Source organism: Cicer arietinum, chromosome 3 (assembly GCF_000331145.2).
Source record: "Cicer arietinum cultivar CDC Frontier isolate Library 1 chromosome 3, Cicar.CDCFrontier_v2.0, whole genome shotgun sequence".
Classification (NCBI taxonomy): Eukaryota; Viridiplantae; Streptophyta; class Magnoliopsida; order Fabales; family Fabaceae; genus Cicer; species Cicer arietinum.
In genome coordinates this window covers 73,433,727-73,450,867 of record NC_021162.2, presented here as the reverse complement: position 1 = coordinate 73,450,867, position 17,141 = coordinate 73,433,727, and the positions used below count along the sequence as shown (strand labels likewise).

General features: G+C 26.8%; 1 protein-coding gene across 1 annotated transcript; it reads right to left on the bottom strand.

Moving 5' to 3' along the window:
* Nucleotides 1-843: 843 nt before the first annotated feature.
* LOC101497170 (dnaJ protein ERDJ3B) lies at nucleotides 844-6,083 on the bottom strand. The gene is made up of 10 exons (XM_004494355.2): nucleotides 5,751-6,083; nucleotides 5,487-5,635; nucleotides 4,881-5,007; nucleotides 4,395-4,509; nucleotides 3,623-3,739; nucleotides 3,253-3,339; nucleotides 2,040-2,099; nucleotides 1,867-1,944; nucleotides 1,640-1,711; nucleotides 844-1,504 (listed from the first exon to the last, which is right to left on the bottom strand). Exons 1-10 carry the CDS (start codon nucleotides 5,819-5,821, stop codon nucleotides 1,346-1,348), a joined length of 1,035 nt encoding a protein of 344 aa, XP_004494412.1. The 5' UTR covers nucleotides 5,822-6,083; the 3' UTR covers nucleotides 844-1,345.
* Nucleotides 6,084-17,141: the final 11,058 nt, after the last annotated feature.

Genomic DNA, 17,141 nt, shown 5'->3' with positions numbered 1-17,141 from the left:
TGAAATACTTTCACATTCGATTTAAATAATGGATCAGGATATTTGTTCATGTAAAACTGTATAAAATATATAAGTAATATCAGCAGATATATATAAGATTTTCGGTCACCCCTCAAATAAAAATAAAAGATTTTCTGTCATAAAGCTTTTCAAATGACTTTAACTCTTAAAAGTATCTCGTCACACGGACTTTAGCCTTCTCAATCTCAATCTCAACACTTCGATTTTGAAATAGTTTAAACCGGTTTAAAATTTATTCTATAAAAAACTAAAGTTCACCAATTCACAAACAGTTCTAAAATTTCAATTTCTGAAATATGAGTTGAAAACTATATATGAATCATCTCAATTCAATCCTATTATAATCTCTTAATCCTTTATATTTATCTTGATTTTACTTTTTGTTTTCAATTTATTTTTTTGGTGTAGATCATAAGTCTAAATAACATAAATTAATTTTAAATTTATGTAAAATTTTACACACATTATCTGTATGATATAAATTTTTAATTTAGACAAAAAAAAAATAGAGAGAATTGAGAGAGATCGAGGGAGATTTTGATCAAGATGATTCAAATCCCAGAAAATCTCTAACCCACTCTCTTCAATGGTGGGTTAATAAAAAATGTGATCTGTGGATAAACTACAAAAGAAAACAATAAATAATATATATATTAAAAATATTGCCTAATAAATCTATTAAAAAAATATTAAACTATATAAACATTTACAGAACTAAACAAAAATTACTAAATATAAAAAGTAAATTTTAGATGATTAAAAATATTTACTAAGGCGGCTTTAAGGCAGCAGCGTAATGGCTATGGCAGGACAAACAATACAGAACATGTGAATTGTGTTTGTCACTTTGTTGTATATTAAAAACAAAACAAAAGTAAAAGATCATTAACTTGATTTCTATTTTGTCAACAGACCAACCCTAACTTGCATTTTGCAAATTATAGACATTTCACTCTGGCGTAGATCGCAAGTGGAGGATAAAACCATGCCATAAGCAGAAATGTAATCTAACTTGCTCACAAGATGAACAATTGCAGATACAAATAAAGCTAATACAAGTATGTTTTTCTTTCAGCTAGTGTTGTGATAATATCCTTGTACCAAAATAGCACCACAATAAGGCACTGTCATGGAACGACAAGGATCAAAGGATCACAATAGACACATCACTATCAACAACAAAAATAATGTATCTATTTGTTAACTAACAAAAAATGGCACGGGTAAGAAGCCTGAGACATGCATTTGCTGACCTATAACCAACCACCTAATCAAGTTACACTGAGGACATAATGGGCGAAATAGCATGTATCTAGAATTTATTCTAACCAAGAATATCTTTTATCTTTATTTTCTGTTCATCCGTCAGTGACGTCGGGAATAGAACCTCAAAAGTGACGTAAAGATCACCTTTCTTCGTGCTCATATGCAGTGGCATACCCTCCCCTTTGAACTTCCTTTCTTGCTTTGGCTTTGTGATTCCCTGTGGAATCAAAAGAAGTCTGTCAGCTATGTACCTCGTGAATGCCTGTGTGGATGTGTGCTTTAAAATTTAATGTTTTTGGGGGTGGGGGATCAATGCCAACTAAGATTAGTAACGAGGATATTTCATGCTCACCTTCGAGCTTATGTCCACTAGATGTTCGTCTAGATGTTTAACGGTCTTCTCAAAACCAACAAGGGCTTGAACCTAAAGAGGGTCACAGTTAATAAAATTTACGAGGCCAGATTTTTTAGGATGCCAATATCAAAGAGAGTAGTTAAGATGTTGCATAATCAACAAAATGTCATTAGCAGTGGTTAGTATAGTAGTAATACAACAAAAAATGGTATGCATATACTTACCAGCGTTATAGTGACAGTGGTGTGCAAGTCACTGCCTTCCCTTCTGAAAATTTCATGAGGTGCAGTACGGATACGGAACTGTTCAAATTAGCATATGAATTGTCAGCACACTGCACACATAAGAACAAGCGTACAAAACAGTTGCCAACAAAAGTCAAAACAGTGCCACTAACCCTTAAATCTCCAGATTCTCCATCAATTATGGGCTCGCCATCCTCATAAAATAGTACCTCCTGTGAAAGGACGAGAATTTGTTATAGCTCTTCAAGTATTCATTTTTTGTTTGGAAAGAAATACATATTTTCACCAAACTTTCATCAATTGTGATTCATACTGATGTATCATTCAATTGAGGCATAAAACTTGGGTATTGTTGAAAGAAAAGTGGAAAATGGAGCACGGGTAAAGAATTTGAAGACAAGGATCTATTTTCACTCCTCCACATTGCTCGATAGTCCAAAATTGAAGTGAAGACAAGAATCTTTTTTCAACCATCCGATATTTGCATAAACTAATTTTCAGCATAACCAGGTATGCAAATTTGGTCTTCTAATCTTACAGAAATGACATTAAACGTCTTTCCTATTAAATAGTTATCTACAAGTATCAAACGATATCATAATGTCTAACAATTGAAAAAATCCACCTTTTCCTTTTAATTATCAAATCTTATGTTATATAATTTATCTCATAATCTCGTTTCATTCAAGTATCCAAACCCACCAACTAAGAAAAGAATTTGTTTGATGTTTATCCAAAATGGAATGCTTTCTTCAACTTTAACTATTCAACATTTACTATAGCTGAGCTATTTGAATCACAGCACACAAAAAATAGCAAAAAAACGCATCCAGTGATCAACATAGAAACCTTAATAATATCGATAAAAGGTCAAAATTCAATAAATGTATAAGATGAGCTTAGATAGTTGACAACCAAAATAACTTGAATTTTGAGATAGCTTAAAAGTAAGAGACACTGAACTATTTATGCATATGGCCATTGAATAAATCATGAAGTATGGTAAGTTTTCTTTGGAATAAATTAATTAAATGTACAAAAAGGTATGTTGTAATGATTGCATAAACTCATCATCACTATCAGTTAAAGTGAAATGAAACAGAAAATTTGAAAAAATCTGTGTGCAAATCAAACTAGAAAATTCAAATCATTTACAGTTCTAACAGAACTGCAATGAGAATTGCAAAAGAGAGCTATGGTCTTTAGAATTCAGGCACCAACATGATTAGACTTACTTCTTAGAATAGGCCTGGCTTAAAAGAAAGTGTGTACTGGATAGTAAGACATTATATTATATTGTGCATACTTACTTAAAGCCATCACACACACACACACATATATATATATATAGACTTCAAAGTTTACCTGTCCATCTTGCATGCCTTTCTCAATATCGACAGTGATGAAATACCCCTCCCTTACGTATTTGACATTAGGACACTGGTCACAGACCTGGACAGATAAATTCAGAAGTAGGAGTGTAATTTTTCACAAATGTAACTGTTAACAATAAAATTAAAAATAAACCTGCACCCCCATCCTGCCCCCCAAATCACAAGAAAAAATGAAATTCTGAGCATAAATATTAACTAAACCTTTCCAAAGTCATACAAGCAAGTGTCATGAGACATTCAAACTATAAGTCTGTATGTTTGAAGTATAAATTATACACCTTAAAAATGGACAGAATAAACAAAAACATTCATTCTGTCAACATCGTCAGAGATGCTTTTACCTGCTCTGTCATCTGCTGAAACATCCCAGGTCCAATTTGCCTGTGATAAACCTCATTTCTACAGTTACAGCGTCTCTTCCCAGGTGCTGACTTAACAACATTTTTCTCTCTCCAAACCTGATAATTACAGTACAATGGTTACAAAGAAGCAATCACCAAATGACTCGCAAATTCTACACTTCAGGTCACTACAATGTGATGGAGTTATTTTATGTTTACAGAAGAAAATTCTTGACAAGTTGGTAATCACCTTGATAGTTTACAACTATTACGTCAAGATAATGCCTGAATATAGTGACTAAAGTGATTCTTCAATGAAAATATTAAGCTATATAATACAAACTAAGGAATCTGAGATTTATTGAAAATGGGGGTGGGGGAAAAACACAGCCTCCAGCACTACATTATGTTGTCTGTATGTGTAATATGTGATATTGGTATTAGAATTTAGATGCATGAAGCCAAGTTTGATGTAAGTTCTGCTTCCCATCCCCTAAACCAGTTCTTCTTAGTTGCATTTAATTTCATCTCTGATTTTCTATTGTATGATGCAAAATAAAGTGTGCTTTTCTGTTACCGTGTTTCATATGAAAACCAGTTTGATAATCTGGAATCATCCACCATGCCCATCTTACTATATTATTCAAATTAAACATTGCAGAGGTTAAAAAATGACAAAAAATTCACAACAGTACGACACAAACACATCACCCAATGTTAAGTATATAGATTGAATGCTTGAGCATAGAACAGCAGCTAGATATGACCTCACCTTCAAGGAACCTCCCATGTACAAATCTTCAAGGGTTGCATCCAAATCAACAATCACGTCATCACCTTTTACAATTTTCTCTTCTTCTTCCTCCATTGATCCCCCACCAAAGAAACTGAAAGAAACATTCATATTTCACAGTGCCATCAATAAAACCAAGTTCAAAGCCCCTAATTCAAAAATAGACACAGTTGTAAAGAAGAATAAATACACATCCAAAACATAGCAGTCTGCCTACAGAAGACGGTATAATCGTTGGTCACAAATTGATGCAGACATGAGGAAATAACCAAATCAATAAAATCATATGAATACTTTGGTTAGAGTATGATAATATAGAAAACCTGTATAGCCTTTCATAATTGCTTTTCTTGGCCATAAACATGTTTTGATGAAGTAATAAGTCCAATAATACATGTCTCAGATGCGATGGTAATAATTGATAGGTTATAAACTAATCTAGCAAAAACTAAGGCGGTGACTTACGAATTAAAAATATCCTGCATGTTCATTCCACCACCTCTTCCACCACCAGCAGCATGCTGCTTCAAACCCTCTTCACCATACCTATCATAAATACTTCTCTTCTCGCTATCCGACAATACTTCGTATGCTGGCAGTGGCAAAAATGAAAAGCAACCATTTAAAACCAAAACAGGGGTATTTTAGATTGATTTGATTGAGGTTATTTCGTTTGTTTGAGGTTATTTACAACATAAACATTTGTAATATTGTTTGAGAGAGTTTATATAAACAACTTATGACATGTTTATTAGCTATTTACAGCTTATTTCCTTAAGTTCTCTGGTATAACTTATGAAAACTAATTAGTCTCGATAGCACCGAAACTCTTGATTTGAAGGTGTGTCCAAGTGTCCACATGTGTCAATGTTCGACACCGACACACCTCAATTAAATTCAATTAATTCATTTTCTCAAATTGTCTAGTGTTAATGTGTATCCGTTCTTCTTAATTTATAGTTCATATAAAAACAACTTGACTTCTATATTTTGTTACATGCATAGTTTATACATAACCACGACTATATGATAAGCATTTGTTATAAAAAACAACGATACATGTATATGTACCATTGTTAATCTCCGCAAATTTCTTATTAGCTTCTTCATTTCCCTGATTCTTATCAGGATGGTACTTCAAAGCGAGCTTCCTGTACGCTCTCTTTATCTGGTCGTCCGATGCACCTTTCGAAACTTGAAGTATATCGTAATAGCTCTTTCTGCAGACGAAACATTCAAAACATAGATATATAAGCAAATATTGAATGAGCATTTTCACGGGAATGATAAAAAAATAATTAAAAAAATAAAAAACGACGACGAAAGAAAAATTACGCGGCAATGGCATGGAGAGAATAACAGAGAGCGCAGAGAAGGAACAACAATTTGGCTCTTCGATGCGCCATTGAAGATTACAAGACAAGAGAATCGGATCTCTCTATCTCTACGAAACGCAATCTCAGGGCTCAACTAAGCTCTCTCTCACGGATCTCGATGTGCTTGCAATCAAAATTAGGAATTAGGGTTAGGGATTGAAATTAAAATGTGTGTGTTCGTATTGAATCAATCAATTAAAGGTTATATTGAATCGCTTCTTCTTCTTCTTCTTCTTTTGCTACCAGTACTGATTTTACAGTGACAAATAGGCCTGAAAGTGATTCATTCCACAAAGACTTGACTATGGAGTCGACGATACACATAGCAACGTGTTCGTTGCAAAATTGGCCAATCACCGTGAGGCTTTGCTTGTTCCAACCAATCTCTGTTCTCCACGTCGGATTTTGTCGATGCTCTCCCGTGTTGCCCCTCCTTGCTATAAAATACAGTATTAGTTTCACTTTTAAAAAATAAAAAGTACTAAATTAAATATTTTCAAAATAAATTTAACTATCCGTCAAAAAAAATAGATAACTATTTTTTACAATTGTACTTTCCTATTTTTTTTAAGTATTATTTGTTAGTTAAGTTAAAGTTTAAGACAATTGTATTTTCTTTTTAATGTTAAGTACATTATTTTTGAGGAATTAATTACAGCTTGTATTTATAATAAAAGTTACATTAATAAATAATATGAATAATTTGTTAAAACATTTATTGCATTTTCTAATACGTGGATCGAGTTTTGTGTTGGCATTTTTTTTCTTAAATTAAATATTTAAATATATTCTTCATAAAATTATAATATTTTATTTGTAATCTCTTAAAAAAATTATTAATTTTTTAATTTAAAAAAATAAATTTTATATCTTTATTTTCAAGTCAATTTACGTGTATCTTTTAAATTTTTGAACTATTTTTTTAGTATGTATTTAGAACATGGTAAGAATCTATTCTCTATAACAAAAAATAAATCAAATATGAATTTTTAAGTATCAGAAGATTAAAAAAAATTATATTTAATTTATTTTTATTAAAAAAATATAATTTTTTTTAAGTTACATATTTATAATATACTAAACATGATTGTAAAAAAATATTTGTAAATTTAAACAAACGCACGTGAATAATTAAATATTAAGACAAAAATAAAAACAAAAAAATTATTGGAACTAAAAAGTTGAGACATTTTTATATAATTAAAAATAAAATATTAAAATTTTATAGAGATTAAAATTTATTTAACAATAAATTAAAAGAGCTGATTTTTTTTAAAAAAAAAAACACCAAACCAACTTCAAATTAAGAATTTCGATCTGTTTAAAAAAATATATAAATTTTAATACTCTAAAGTGACTGAAATGTAAAGTGACAAAAATCAATCGTGAATTTGGTTCAACACGTATGAGAGAGGAGAGGATTTGATGGTGAGAAGAATAGTAAATATAGGTTTAGTTTAAAATATAAGAGATAATGGGATTTGATAGGAGTGAGAGAGTTTGAAATAGTTTATAAATTATCTTGGCTGTATCTCTTCCCATTCAACCAAAAAAATTCATTGATGAAGGATTCTGACAAATTTTTTCCTCATTTTATTTTTTGAGAATTTTAAGTACACATATTAATTTGTGTAGGTTTTGTTTATTTTTATATAAAAAATTGCAGTTATATGAAAATACTTGAACATTTTAAAATTATAAAATTTAATCACATCATTTAATACTTCAAATGTCTCCACAAACATAACAAAATACATAAAACAATTAAATTTACAGCAAATTCTCAAATTATATCTAATAACTATGCAAATTATAAGTAAAATTACATACATAGTATTTTATATTTTTTAACTAATTGACCAATTAACAGCAAATTCTCAAATTATATCTAATAACTATGCAAATTATAGGTAAAATTACATACATAGTATTTTATATTTTTTAACTAATTGATCAATGATTAACATATGTCCGTGCAATGTTTATACAATAAATTATAATTAATATTATAAAATTTTCTCACACTTTTATATGGAGATATTAAATAAACAAATTAATAATCAAGTAAACATTTCTCATTTAAGTAATTGATCCCTGAATAGCACTCCCCATTAGATAATTGATTAGCCACAAATACATGTCCCAATTACGATATTTGTACAATAATTTTTATTAGTGCATTATATAATTTTTATCACTTTTATCTAAAAGTTACTCAAAAGACACACTTATAATCAAATACAAATATATCTCTTAACTAATTGATATGTGAATTACAATTTTTTTTGTATATTTTAATTATTTAATTAATAATTAATATTTATCTTGTGTATAATTTGTACAATAAATTATAATTATTTATTATATTTTTCACATGATTTTATCTAAAAAATATTCAATAGACCGACTAATAATTAAATACACATTTTTAATCGAAGTAATTGATTAAAAAAATATTATATTTTAACTTATTAATTAATGAAAAACATTTATATCGTGTATGATCAATATAATAAATTATAATCAGTGAATTGAAAATATAATAAAAATACACTAATAATTAAATGTATATTACAAATAATTAATAATCAAATACATATTTGTTTCTTAAGTTATTCAATGATAAAATCAATTTTTTTAGTTAATTGACCGATTAAAATGTTTTTTTATTATTATTTTATAAAAATATTATTATTGTGTATGTTTTGTATAATAACCTGTAATTAGTGATTTGAAACTTTCTTGCTTTTTATGAGGAAATTGTTTCAAAAAACATATTAATAGTAAAATACATATTATTAATTTACAGAGATAACCAGTCAGATATGATATATAGAAGATGATGGAAGGGGATGAGAATCGGGAGAATGATAAATAAAGAAAAAAAGAAAATAAAAAACTGTGAAAGTGATTAGTCTTTTGAAAAATAAGAGAGATGACGTAAATTATATACGGGAGAAGACACAATAAAGAATTAAGAGAAAGTGCCAAAAAAAATTATTAATCTTGAAAATTGTGATGTATCAATGATATATGTTGAATACAATAGTAATTACCATTTTGTAACTGAGACAATAGTAATAATTTAGTAGTATGTTTGATCTATTTAACTAAATAGATTATTAAAACACATGTTGTATGCTATTTGATATATATATATATATAGTGTAACATCACATAGCTGAATCTAAACACATGTTAATCCATTTGACCTTACGTCCATCCTACTTGTAATATAATCCCTTCACAATCAATTACAATAAATAAAACAAAAAATCAGTAACTTCTCTTATATTTAATGATAATATTTTTTAAATATTATTTTATTTAATGTAATATTTTTAAATCAAATTACCTCACGTAGATTTTCTAAATTGTTGATAAGAGAGAAATAGAGAAAAATAAAATAAAAGATATTGATAATAAAGAGAATTTATTATATAAATAATTACAAATATTTATATAGTCAATTAAACACACAACTAATTAGTGTAAAATAACTGACTAACTTACTAGTTAACTAACTAAGATATCCAAAATTCTCCTAAAGGTATAATGTGGTTAATATATTTCGAGTTTGAAAAATAAAGAAAGAATAATCAGAAAAAAAACTTAGATAAAATAAATTTTTAATGCTGAAATTTTGATTAAAAAGTTGAAGATTGTGTTTTCTACAGTGAAAAATTGAATCCCCAAACTGTTTTTGTGATTAGATCAATTATGATGTATGTACTTGTAATAATTTATTAAAAATTAACCACCTTTAATCAATGAATTGGAAAGTTAATCACTTAACTTGTCATTTTTATTTGTGATTTTAGATAATAAATGTTTAATTCGAAATGAAGCAATAGAGTGTCAGATGAAAAAAAATTGTAATTGAGGAGGAGTTAAATGTTTCAAGAAAATATTGAGATGAAAAGAATATAGCGGAATAATTCTTATGTGATATCATATTACAATTTTTTATTTAAGCAATTGATGAGAGATAAATAGAGAAAAATAAATTAAATGATATTGATAATAAATAGATTAATTACATAAAAGATTACATATATTTATATAGTCAATTAAATAAATAACAAATTAATATAAAATAACTAACTAGTTAATGTAACCAAGTAATTTAATTTATTAATCAACTACAAAATATAACAATATGTTAGGAAGCAATGAAAAAAATAATTAAATAAAATTTTCATCAAATCTGTGATGGACCATTATTTGTTAAAATTGAGATGGACCATTATTTGTTACCACTGGGAGGAGTAACTTTATTATCACGTGTTATAATTATTTTTGTTATCAACCACAAGAGATAATCAAATAGAGCTGTTAAAATAGATTAGTTTTTTAGATCTATAAAATATAGGACTTTGGCTTATAATTTTAGTCATATATTTTTTTAAGACTATTTAGTTCCATCTGAATAAAGTCGTTATTCATTCGAGTTAGCTCGTATGAGTATCAAGTAGCTGGTAACTCGCATAACCAATTTCAAAAAGTAAAATAAAAATTGACCTACATAAATAATAAAATCAAAATTACGTCCAACTCGCTAACTGGTTATATGTATATATATACATTCATCAAGTATTTTAGAAAATGTGAACATTGTTAAAAAAGTATAAAAAAAACATATTTTAGAGTAATATTATAACTATTTAACACTTTTATTTAAATTTGGTTTGAGTTTGTGTTATGTTAAATAAATCTAAATTTATTTGTGTTATGATAGATAATATCTCTAACTTTTAGATTTGTTTTAGTTTATGTATTTTTTTTTTTTTAAATTAAATTGAGTTTGCGTTAATTGAAAAATCCAAACTTAAATTGTATATAAAGAATAAACCATGATTTTGTTTAAATGAGCATGAAAAAAAAATGGACATTTGATTTAATTCATCCTTAATGTATAAGTAGTATATTATAATGTTTTTTAAATAAATAACAAATAAAAATTTTAAATTAAGAGAGTCACAAAAAATAAAAAAAATATGATGAATCAAGAAAAATATTATAAAAATGTGTGGATAATTATCCGCCTAACCCACAATTTATTTAGGCCCAAGTTTTAGTAGTATTTTATTAATTTATACTAGTGTGTAACCCGTGCGTCGCACGAAAATAAACAGACGATCTTAATAAATAAATTGTTATTTTAATATATATATATATATATATCAATTTTCATAAATTTTATTAACATTAAATACATAACTTGACTTACAAAAATAATTTACAATGAAAAAAATAAAAAAAAATCTAATTATAACTTAACTTAAAAACTAATTTCTTACACGATCAATGTTACCGACGATAAACATGACTCCAATACCACTTTTTAATCTTGACGATGCCTTATTTTTTTATTCTCCAAAAAATATTTTTTTTCTTTCCAATAAAACTTATTATAAAACAATACTTTTAATTTTAAACAAATAAAAACAATAATTATTAAAAAATTAAATAATTAGATTAGATGAAATAATAATTTTTAAAATAATGGACATGACATATATAAATTAATTAAATTAGTAAATGTAAAGATAAATAAGTAACTTAATAATGAATTTTTATTTTTATTATTCAACATAATATGTTATTTATATGAAATACATGACATTTAGGAATTTATATAAATTTTGGCGTATCAAATGGCAAAATATATTTCATTCCGGTGCTACTCACAAAATACTACAAAGAAATAATCTTCCCATTACAAAAAGTTACAATACACGTAAAAACTATGATTATCTTTTATATTTGAATGAATCCTTTAAATTCTTTTATCTTTGAATGAATCATTTGAATTTTTTTGAATTTGCATGATATTTAAAAATAAATTTATAATGTAAAATGTATTGTATATTAGTAAAATTAAAATGTAACAATTTAAAATATTAGTTTTTGAAAAATTATTATACACTTTGTCAACTCATCAAATCGTGATGTAATAGATTGATTAAAGTAGTGTTTGAAGTTTGAAGATCATGATGTAATAGATTTGTTAAAGTAATGTTAATTTAACGTTCAAAAAACCACTACTTTCAATAGAAACTGTCGAATAGAAGTAATGAATTGTATTTTTTTTTTTAATTCCTAGATAAACTTATTTTTCTCTTCAATCTTACGGAAATAAGCCTAAATAAATTTTATATTTACTTAAATAAATTATTATTATTTGACATAGATGTAGAATCTTTTGAGACAAAACTACATAGATGTACAATTTTTTGAGACAAAATTTAGAAATATAAACAATAAAAAAAAATATATAACAAAATAGTAATATTTTTTTATAAATAAACTAAAATAATAATGACATATTGAAATAAATTTATCATAATTCATGTGAACATATTTATCAATGTTTTGAATTGATGTCTATGTACCATTGTGCAAATGTAAAATGGTGTCCGATTGTTCCATATATCCCATAAAGTTTGTCAGAGACAACCCAATAAAATTGTACATAGTTCATTCGGAAATATTAATATCAAATCTAGAAAGAAAACCAAGGTTGCTTCAATTTTATCACCTAGAAATATAAATATGAAACACATTTAATACACAACTAATATAATTTAAAATTTGAATTTATAAAAGAAAGAATTAAACCTTGTCATCCATCAAACCATTTCCATTGCATAAAATTTATGTTTAAACCAAATTGCACGACTCATTTCTTGGAAAAATTGAAGCAACAAAATCTAAATTTTTTTTCCAGACATCAGAGATAAGCACAAAAAAAAAAATGATATGTATAAGGGAGACGCAAAAAATTAGAGATTATCGAAGTAAAGTATGATGACACTAAAAGAATTCGTAAAATAAAATAATTTTTTTAATTAAATTAATTTAAAGCGGTGATTGCTAAAGTAGTGTTTAAAAAACAATTACCTTAAAAAACTGTCAATGTTTTGAATTTCTGGGAATGAAATCAATGAGTACAGAGAGGTTGTGAGCAAACTGGTTTCTAATTCTCAGACCAGTACTATTTTGCAAATTCAATTTGAATTGGTGTCCGGTTGGTTGTTCTATATGCTCCAGAGTTAGACGCAATACCAAGAGAACGAAAGTTGTGCACAACTCTCTCACGAATAGTAGTCTCAAATCGAGAAATAAGAGTTTTTCGCATTGTTGCTTGAATATTATCACCCTAACAATATGAAACACATTTTTGTTAAATTAATAACATAACAAATAAGTTTGTGTGTAATTTAAAACTTTGAATTTATAAATAAAAAAAATATTAAACCTTGTCATCCATCAATACCATTATAGATCATGACAAAAAAATATCGCAATACCATTGGAGAACGATAAAATGAGAGATTATTGAGGAGAAAAAAAATGAGAGATTATTGATAAGAGACGGTTAACTGAGGACGAAATTAAGAAGGAAATCTGAAGACACTAAAAGAATTAGTAAAATTAAAAATTAAAAAAGAATTAGTAAAATAAAATAAATTTTTTAATTAAATTTAGTTGAATCAGTGGTTGATAAAGTCGTGTTTAAAAAATAATTTATTTTTTATTTTTTAATTGGTCACTAAATTCTCAACTGTCAAAGGTGTATTGTATTTTATTTTTAATTCATTATTCTTATTTTTTTAATTGACAATTAATTTGTTAACAGACGCATCCATCGTGTATAAAGTCGCGATGAAATGGAACTTTACTTTTATTGTAAAAACAAAAATCTGCCCAATGAATTATTATTTCTATTAATAAAAACTTGATATTTTTCTAACACGCTACTTAGCTGACACATGTCAAACTTGCCAAATTATCGAGTTTGCTTTATTATAATGTATAAATTGAAGAGAAGTTTGTGTTCTAATTTAAAGAAATTCACAATTAATTAGGGCCGACTCTACCAGATTGAGAAACACGTTTTGACAATTATACAATTAAGTATATGCTAGAAAACGAAGGTATCCACTGTATATACCAAAAAAGGAAGGTATCCACGGTATATACCATTTAATGTTAAATGGACCATGCAAAGTTACAAAGTCGCGTAAATGGCTTGTCGAAATTCAACTGGCCATAATAAAATTCCTCCTTGTAATGAGTCAAAAGTAATGGTCCATCATATACCATATGGATAATTTTCCCACCCTACCCATTTATAGTCGCAACTTATATTTAAATAAGTTTTCCTCCATGAAAAGTAATGTTTCATAAATTAATATTATTATTGTTTTGTAGGAATTCAAAATAGATTTGACCACATTGTAGGAGTCTAAACTTGCGTTAAACTCAAATTCCATTTATTGTAATATTGACTAAAATAATAAATATTTTGTTAGGAAATATTCAATTATACACCATGTCTAATCACAAATTAATTGGATTGATTTTTACTATTGGTTTAGGATATTGTTTTCAATAACATTTTTTTTATAAAAGTTTATATGAATTGGTAAAAGTATATTTCAAAATTTAAAGAGTAGAAATAGAGGTATTTATAAATTATTAATTAAATATGTTCTTATATTGATAACGGAATTTGAATCCACGACTTTGTGTGAAGTGAACCAACTCTTACGAATTGAATCAACATTAAAATATATAATTATGTAGTAGATTAAAATATTAACAAAATATATTTAGATTTTTTATGCAATAATTTTATAAATTTAATTTATATATACTATTAATGTAAATATTTCTTATATTGTATATATCGTCAATGTAAATAATTTTAACTTTGATTCTAACTACTCCTAAAATCATACATATAAATTAGCTATGATTTATTGTAGGTGTAAATTTTTTATACTAACAATGTAAAAAAAAACTAGATTTTTAAAGGAAATTAAACTGTAATTTTATTAGTCCGGTTTAATAGTTCATGTTGCCTGTGTAAATATATACGAGACATGCATAGGTGAGAATAAGTTTTTTATGTGAGAGGGACACTTGTGAGTGTTTAAATCATAATGGAGGGATGGGATTAAAAGGTGAATTTAGTTCCTTATGTGACTGCCTTTTCAACTTCCCAATCTAGATATGTGTTTTGATTCTAAGCTGAAACCGCCTAATCACCTTCTCATAATGACAAATCCATATCACACTCACTGTCAATGACCCAAGTACCAGGGTAAGTGCTTTACCACACACACTGCCATTGACGTTGGAGATGTTTAGCTAAATTTTGGCTCTGCATGGTTGATGAAAATCCTAAGGACCATATAAAAACCAATTTGATCGTTTAATGTGTATCATTTATATTTTTGTTGTCTTTGGAACATTCACCATTGTAGCAAAGTGATTAGAAGAGTAGAGAAGGAAGCAACCTATATTACTTATCCTTTCCGCATTGCTAATTAAATATTTGAATTAATTTTTTTTTTCATCTCTAATCTACCCATTATCGGTGTGAGAAACGCACGTGCGCGCGCACTATATGTACCAAAACTGAAAATATAAATATAAAAGGATAAATTACTTATACACAGTTCCATCTGTGTTTTTACTGTTATGTAATCAAAACTTGACACGTGTATTATTTATTTTAAAATGAGTTAATATAGTAACGTCTCTGTCATCCCCTGTTTGTTTTTATTAGAACATCTCTTTCCATATCACATCCTACCATAACCACCGTGACGAAGTCCTCAAAAATCTAAAACATAAATTTCATGTTGAAATGATCAAAAACAAAAAGTGGAGTGAATTGGAAAAGGAAAACCAAAAGAGGTCAACAGTAAGTACAATATATATAAAAATGTGTATAAGTTTTTTCCTATGTAAAATTATTAAAAAGATCAATTGAAATGTATCGGAGCAATCATTCATTAGTGAAAGTGTGATCTCTTTTATATGATAGTAAGAGATAATAAATTTTATTATAATTAACTTAGTAAAGTCTCAAATTCGAATTGACGTCAACCTAACAACATTTGTGAGTTGAGCTGAAGTTTAAAAACATATTAAATCTTTTAATGATTCTATTAATTACTAAATTTAAATAAGAAGTTTAAACCTGTGCTAAATTATTTAACTTAATATAACATATCTTAATATAATTTGTAAAAAAACTCTTTGATTTTACATAGCAAAGAAGGAAAAAAAACAAGGTCTTTTATCAATTCAAATGGTATCTAATGACCATAAAAAAACACGGGCCTTTGGAGCCCATTGACCCGAAACATATTCTTTAATGTAGAGTAGATAGTAGCCACTGTAGAAAAAAAAAAAAAAAGGAAGACGAGTTGCATAGAACTTATTTTAGCTAATGAAGTTTTCAAGTAGGTGAAGTGAAGGGGAGAAATGAATAGTTACTGTTGCAGGTAAAAAATGAAGGGTAAAAGAGAGCATTGCAAGTGAGACATGCATGTGGATAATTGATTACACCCCAAAATTGAAAATCTAGAGAGAGCAACTTCACTTCAGAATAGACTCCAACATCAAACGCAAGATTGAATTTGAGTGACGATGCGGAACCAAACATAAACTAAAATGGACCGATGAGATTACAACTCAAATTAAAAATCACATGTGAACTTTTTTAAATAAAAAAACATACCGTGACTCTTCTTCTCCCTAATCCCATGGAAAGCCCTTGAATTTTTATTTCCGAAGCAACCATAGCCAATTAAACTTGTGATACAACTCTCACTCCATTTTTCAATTAAAATCCATCAAGTGTATCTTCTAAATTTAAGCAAAAATGTCAAGTGTATACCGCTCAAAATAGTCTCAATGTTTTTTTAGGTCTGTTTCGAAATTAAAAATTAAATCTTTAAAATTACAGAACAGTAATATCAACATTAAGATTATAATTTTTTTTTACTTCAAAAAAATAAAACGATTGTGTGTTTGTGAATCTTAGCGATTATTATTGCACAATGTCTAAAAAATGCCTTTATCTCTATTCCCTGTGTAGTTTCATATTGCAAAAAGTCCAAGTATTGTATTGATATGTGTCAATTTTGATGTCTCTTTTAAATTTTTAAATTAAAAAAAAAAATATAACATATTTTTATTGATGTGATATACAATTATATAATATATAATTATTTAAATATATTAATTATTCACAAGTTATTAATTAAATTAAAAAAATTAAAAAATAAGTTTTTATGCTGTTTATTTTAATTTCATAGATGATAATCATTATATATTATTGTATCACATGTAACATTATTTAAAATATTTTACTTATTATTTTTTAATTGAAAAATCAGAAAATATTAAAATAATCGACTTTTAAAATAGAACGATCAATTCCATAAATTAGTAAATATATAAAGACAAAAATTGTAATTAAATTAAATTTATAAAAAATGATATTTATTGTCTTATAAATTGATAAGTAGATTTTAGTTTCGATCCT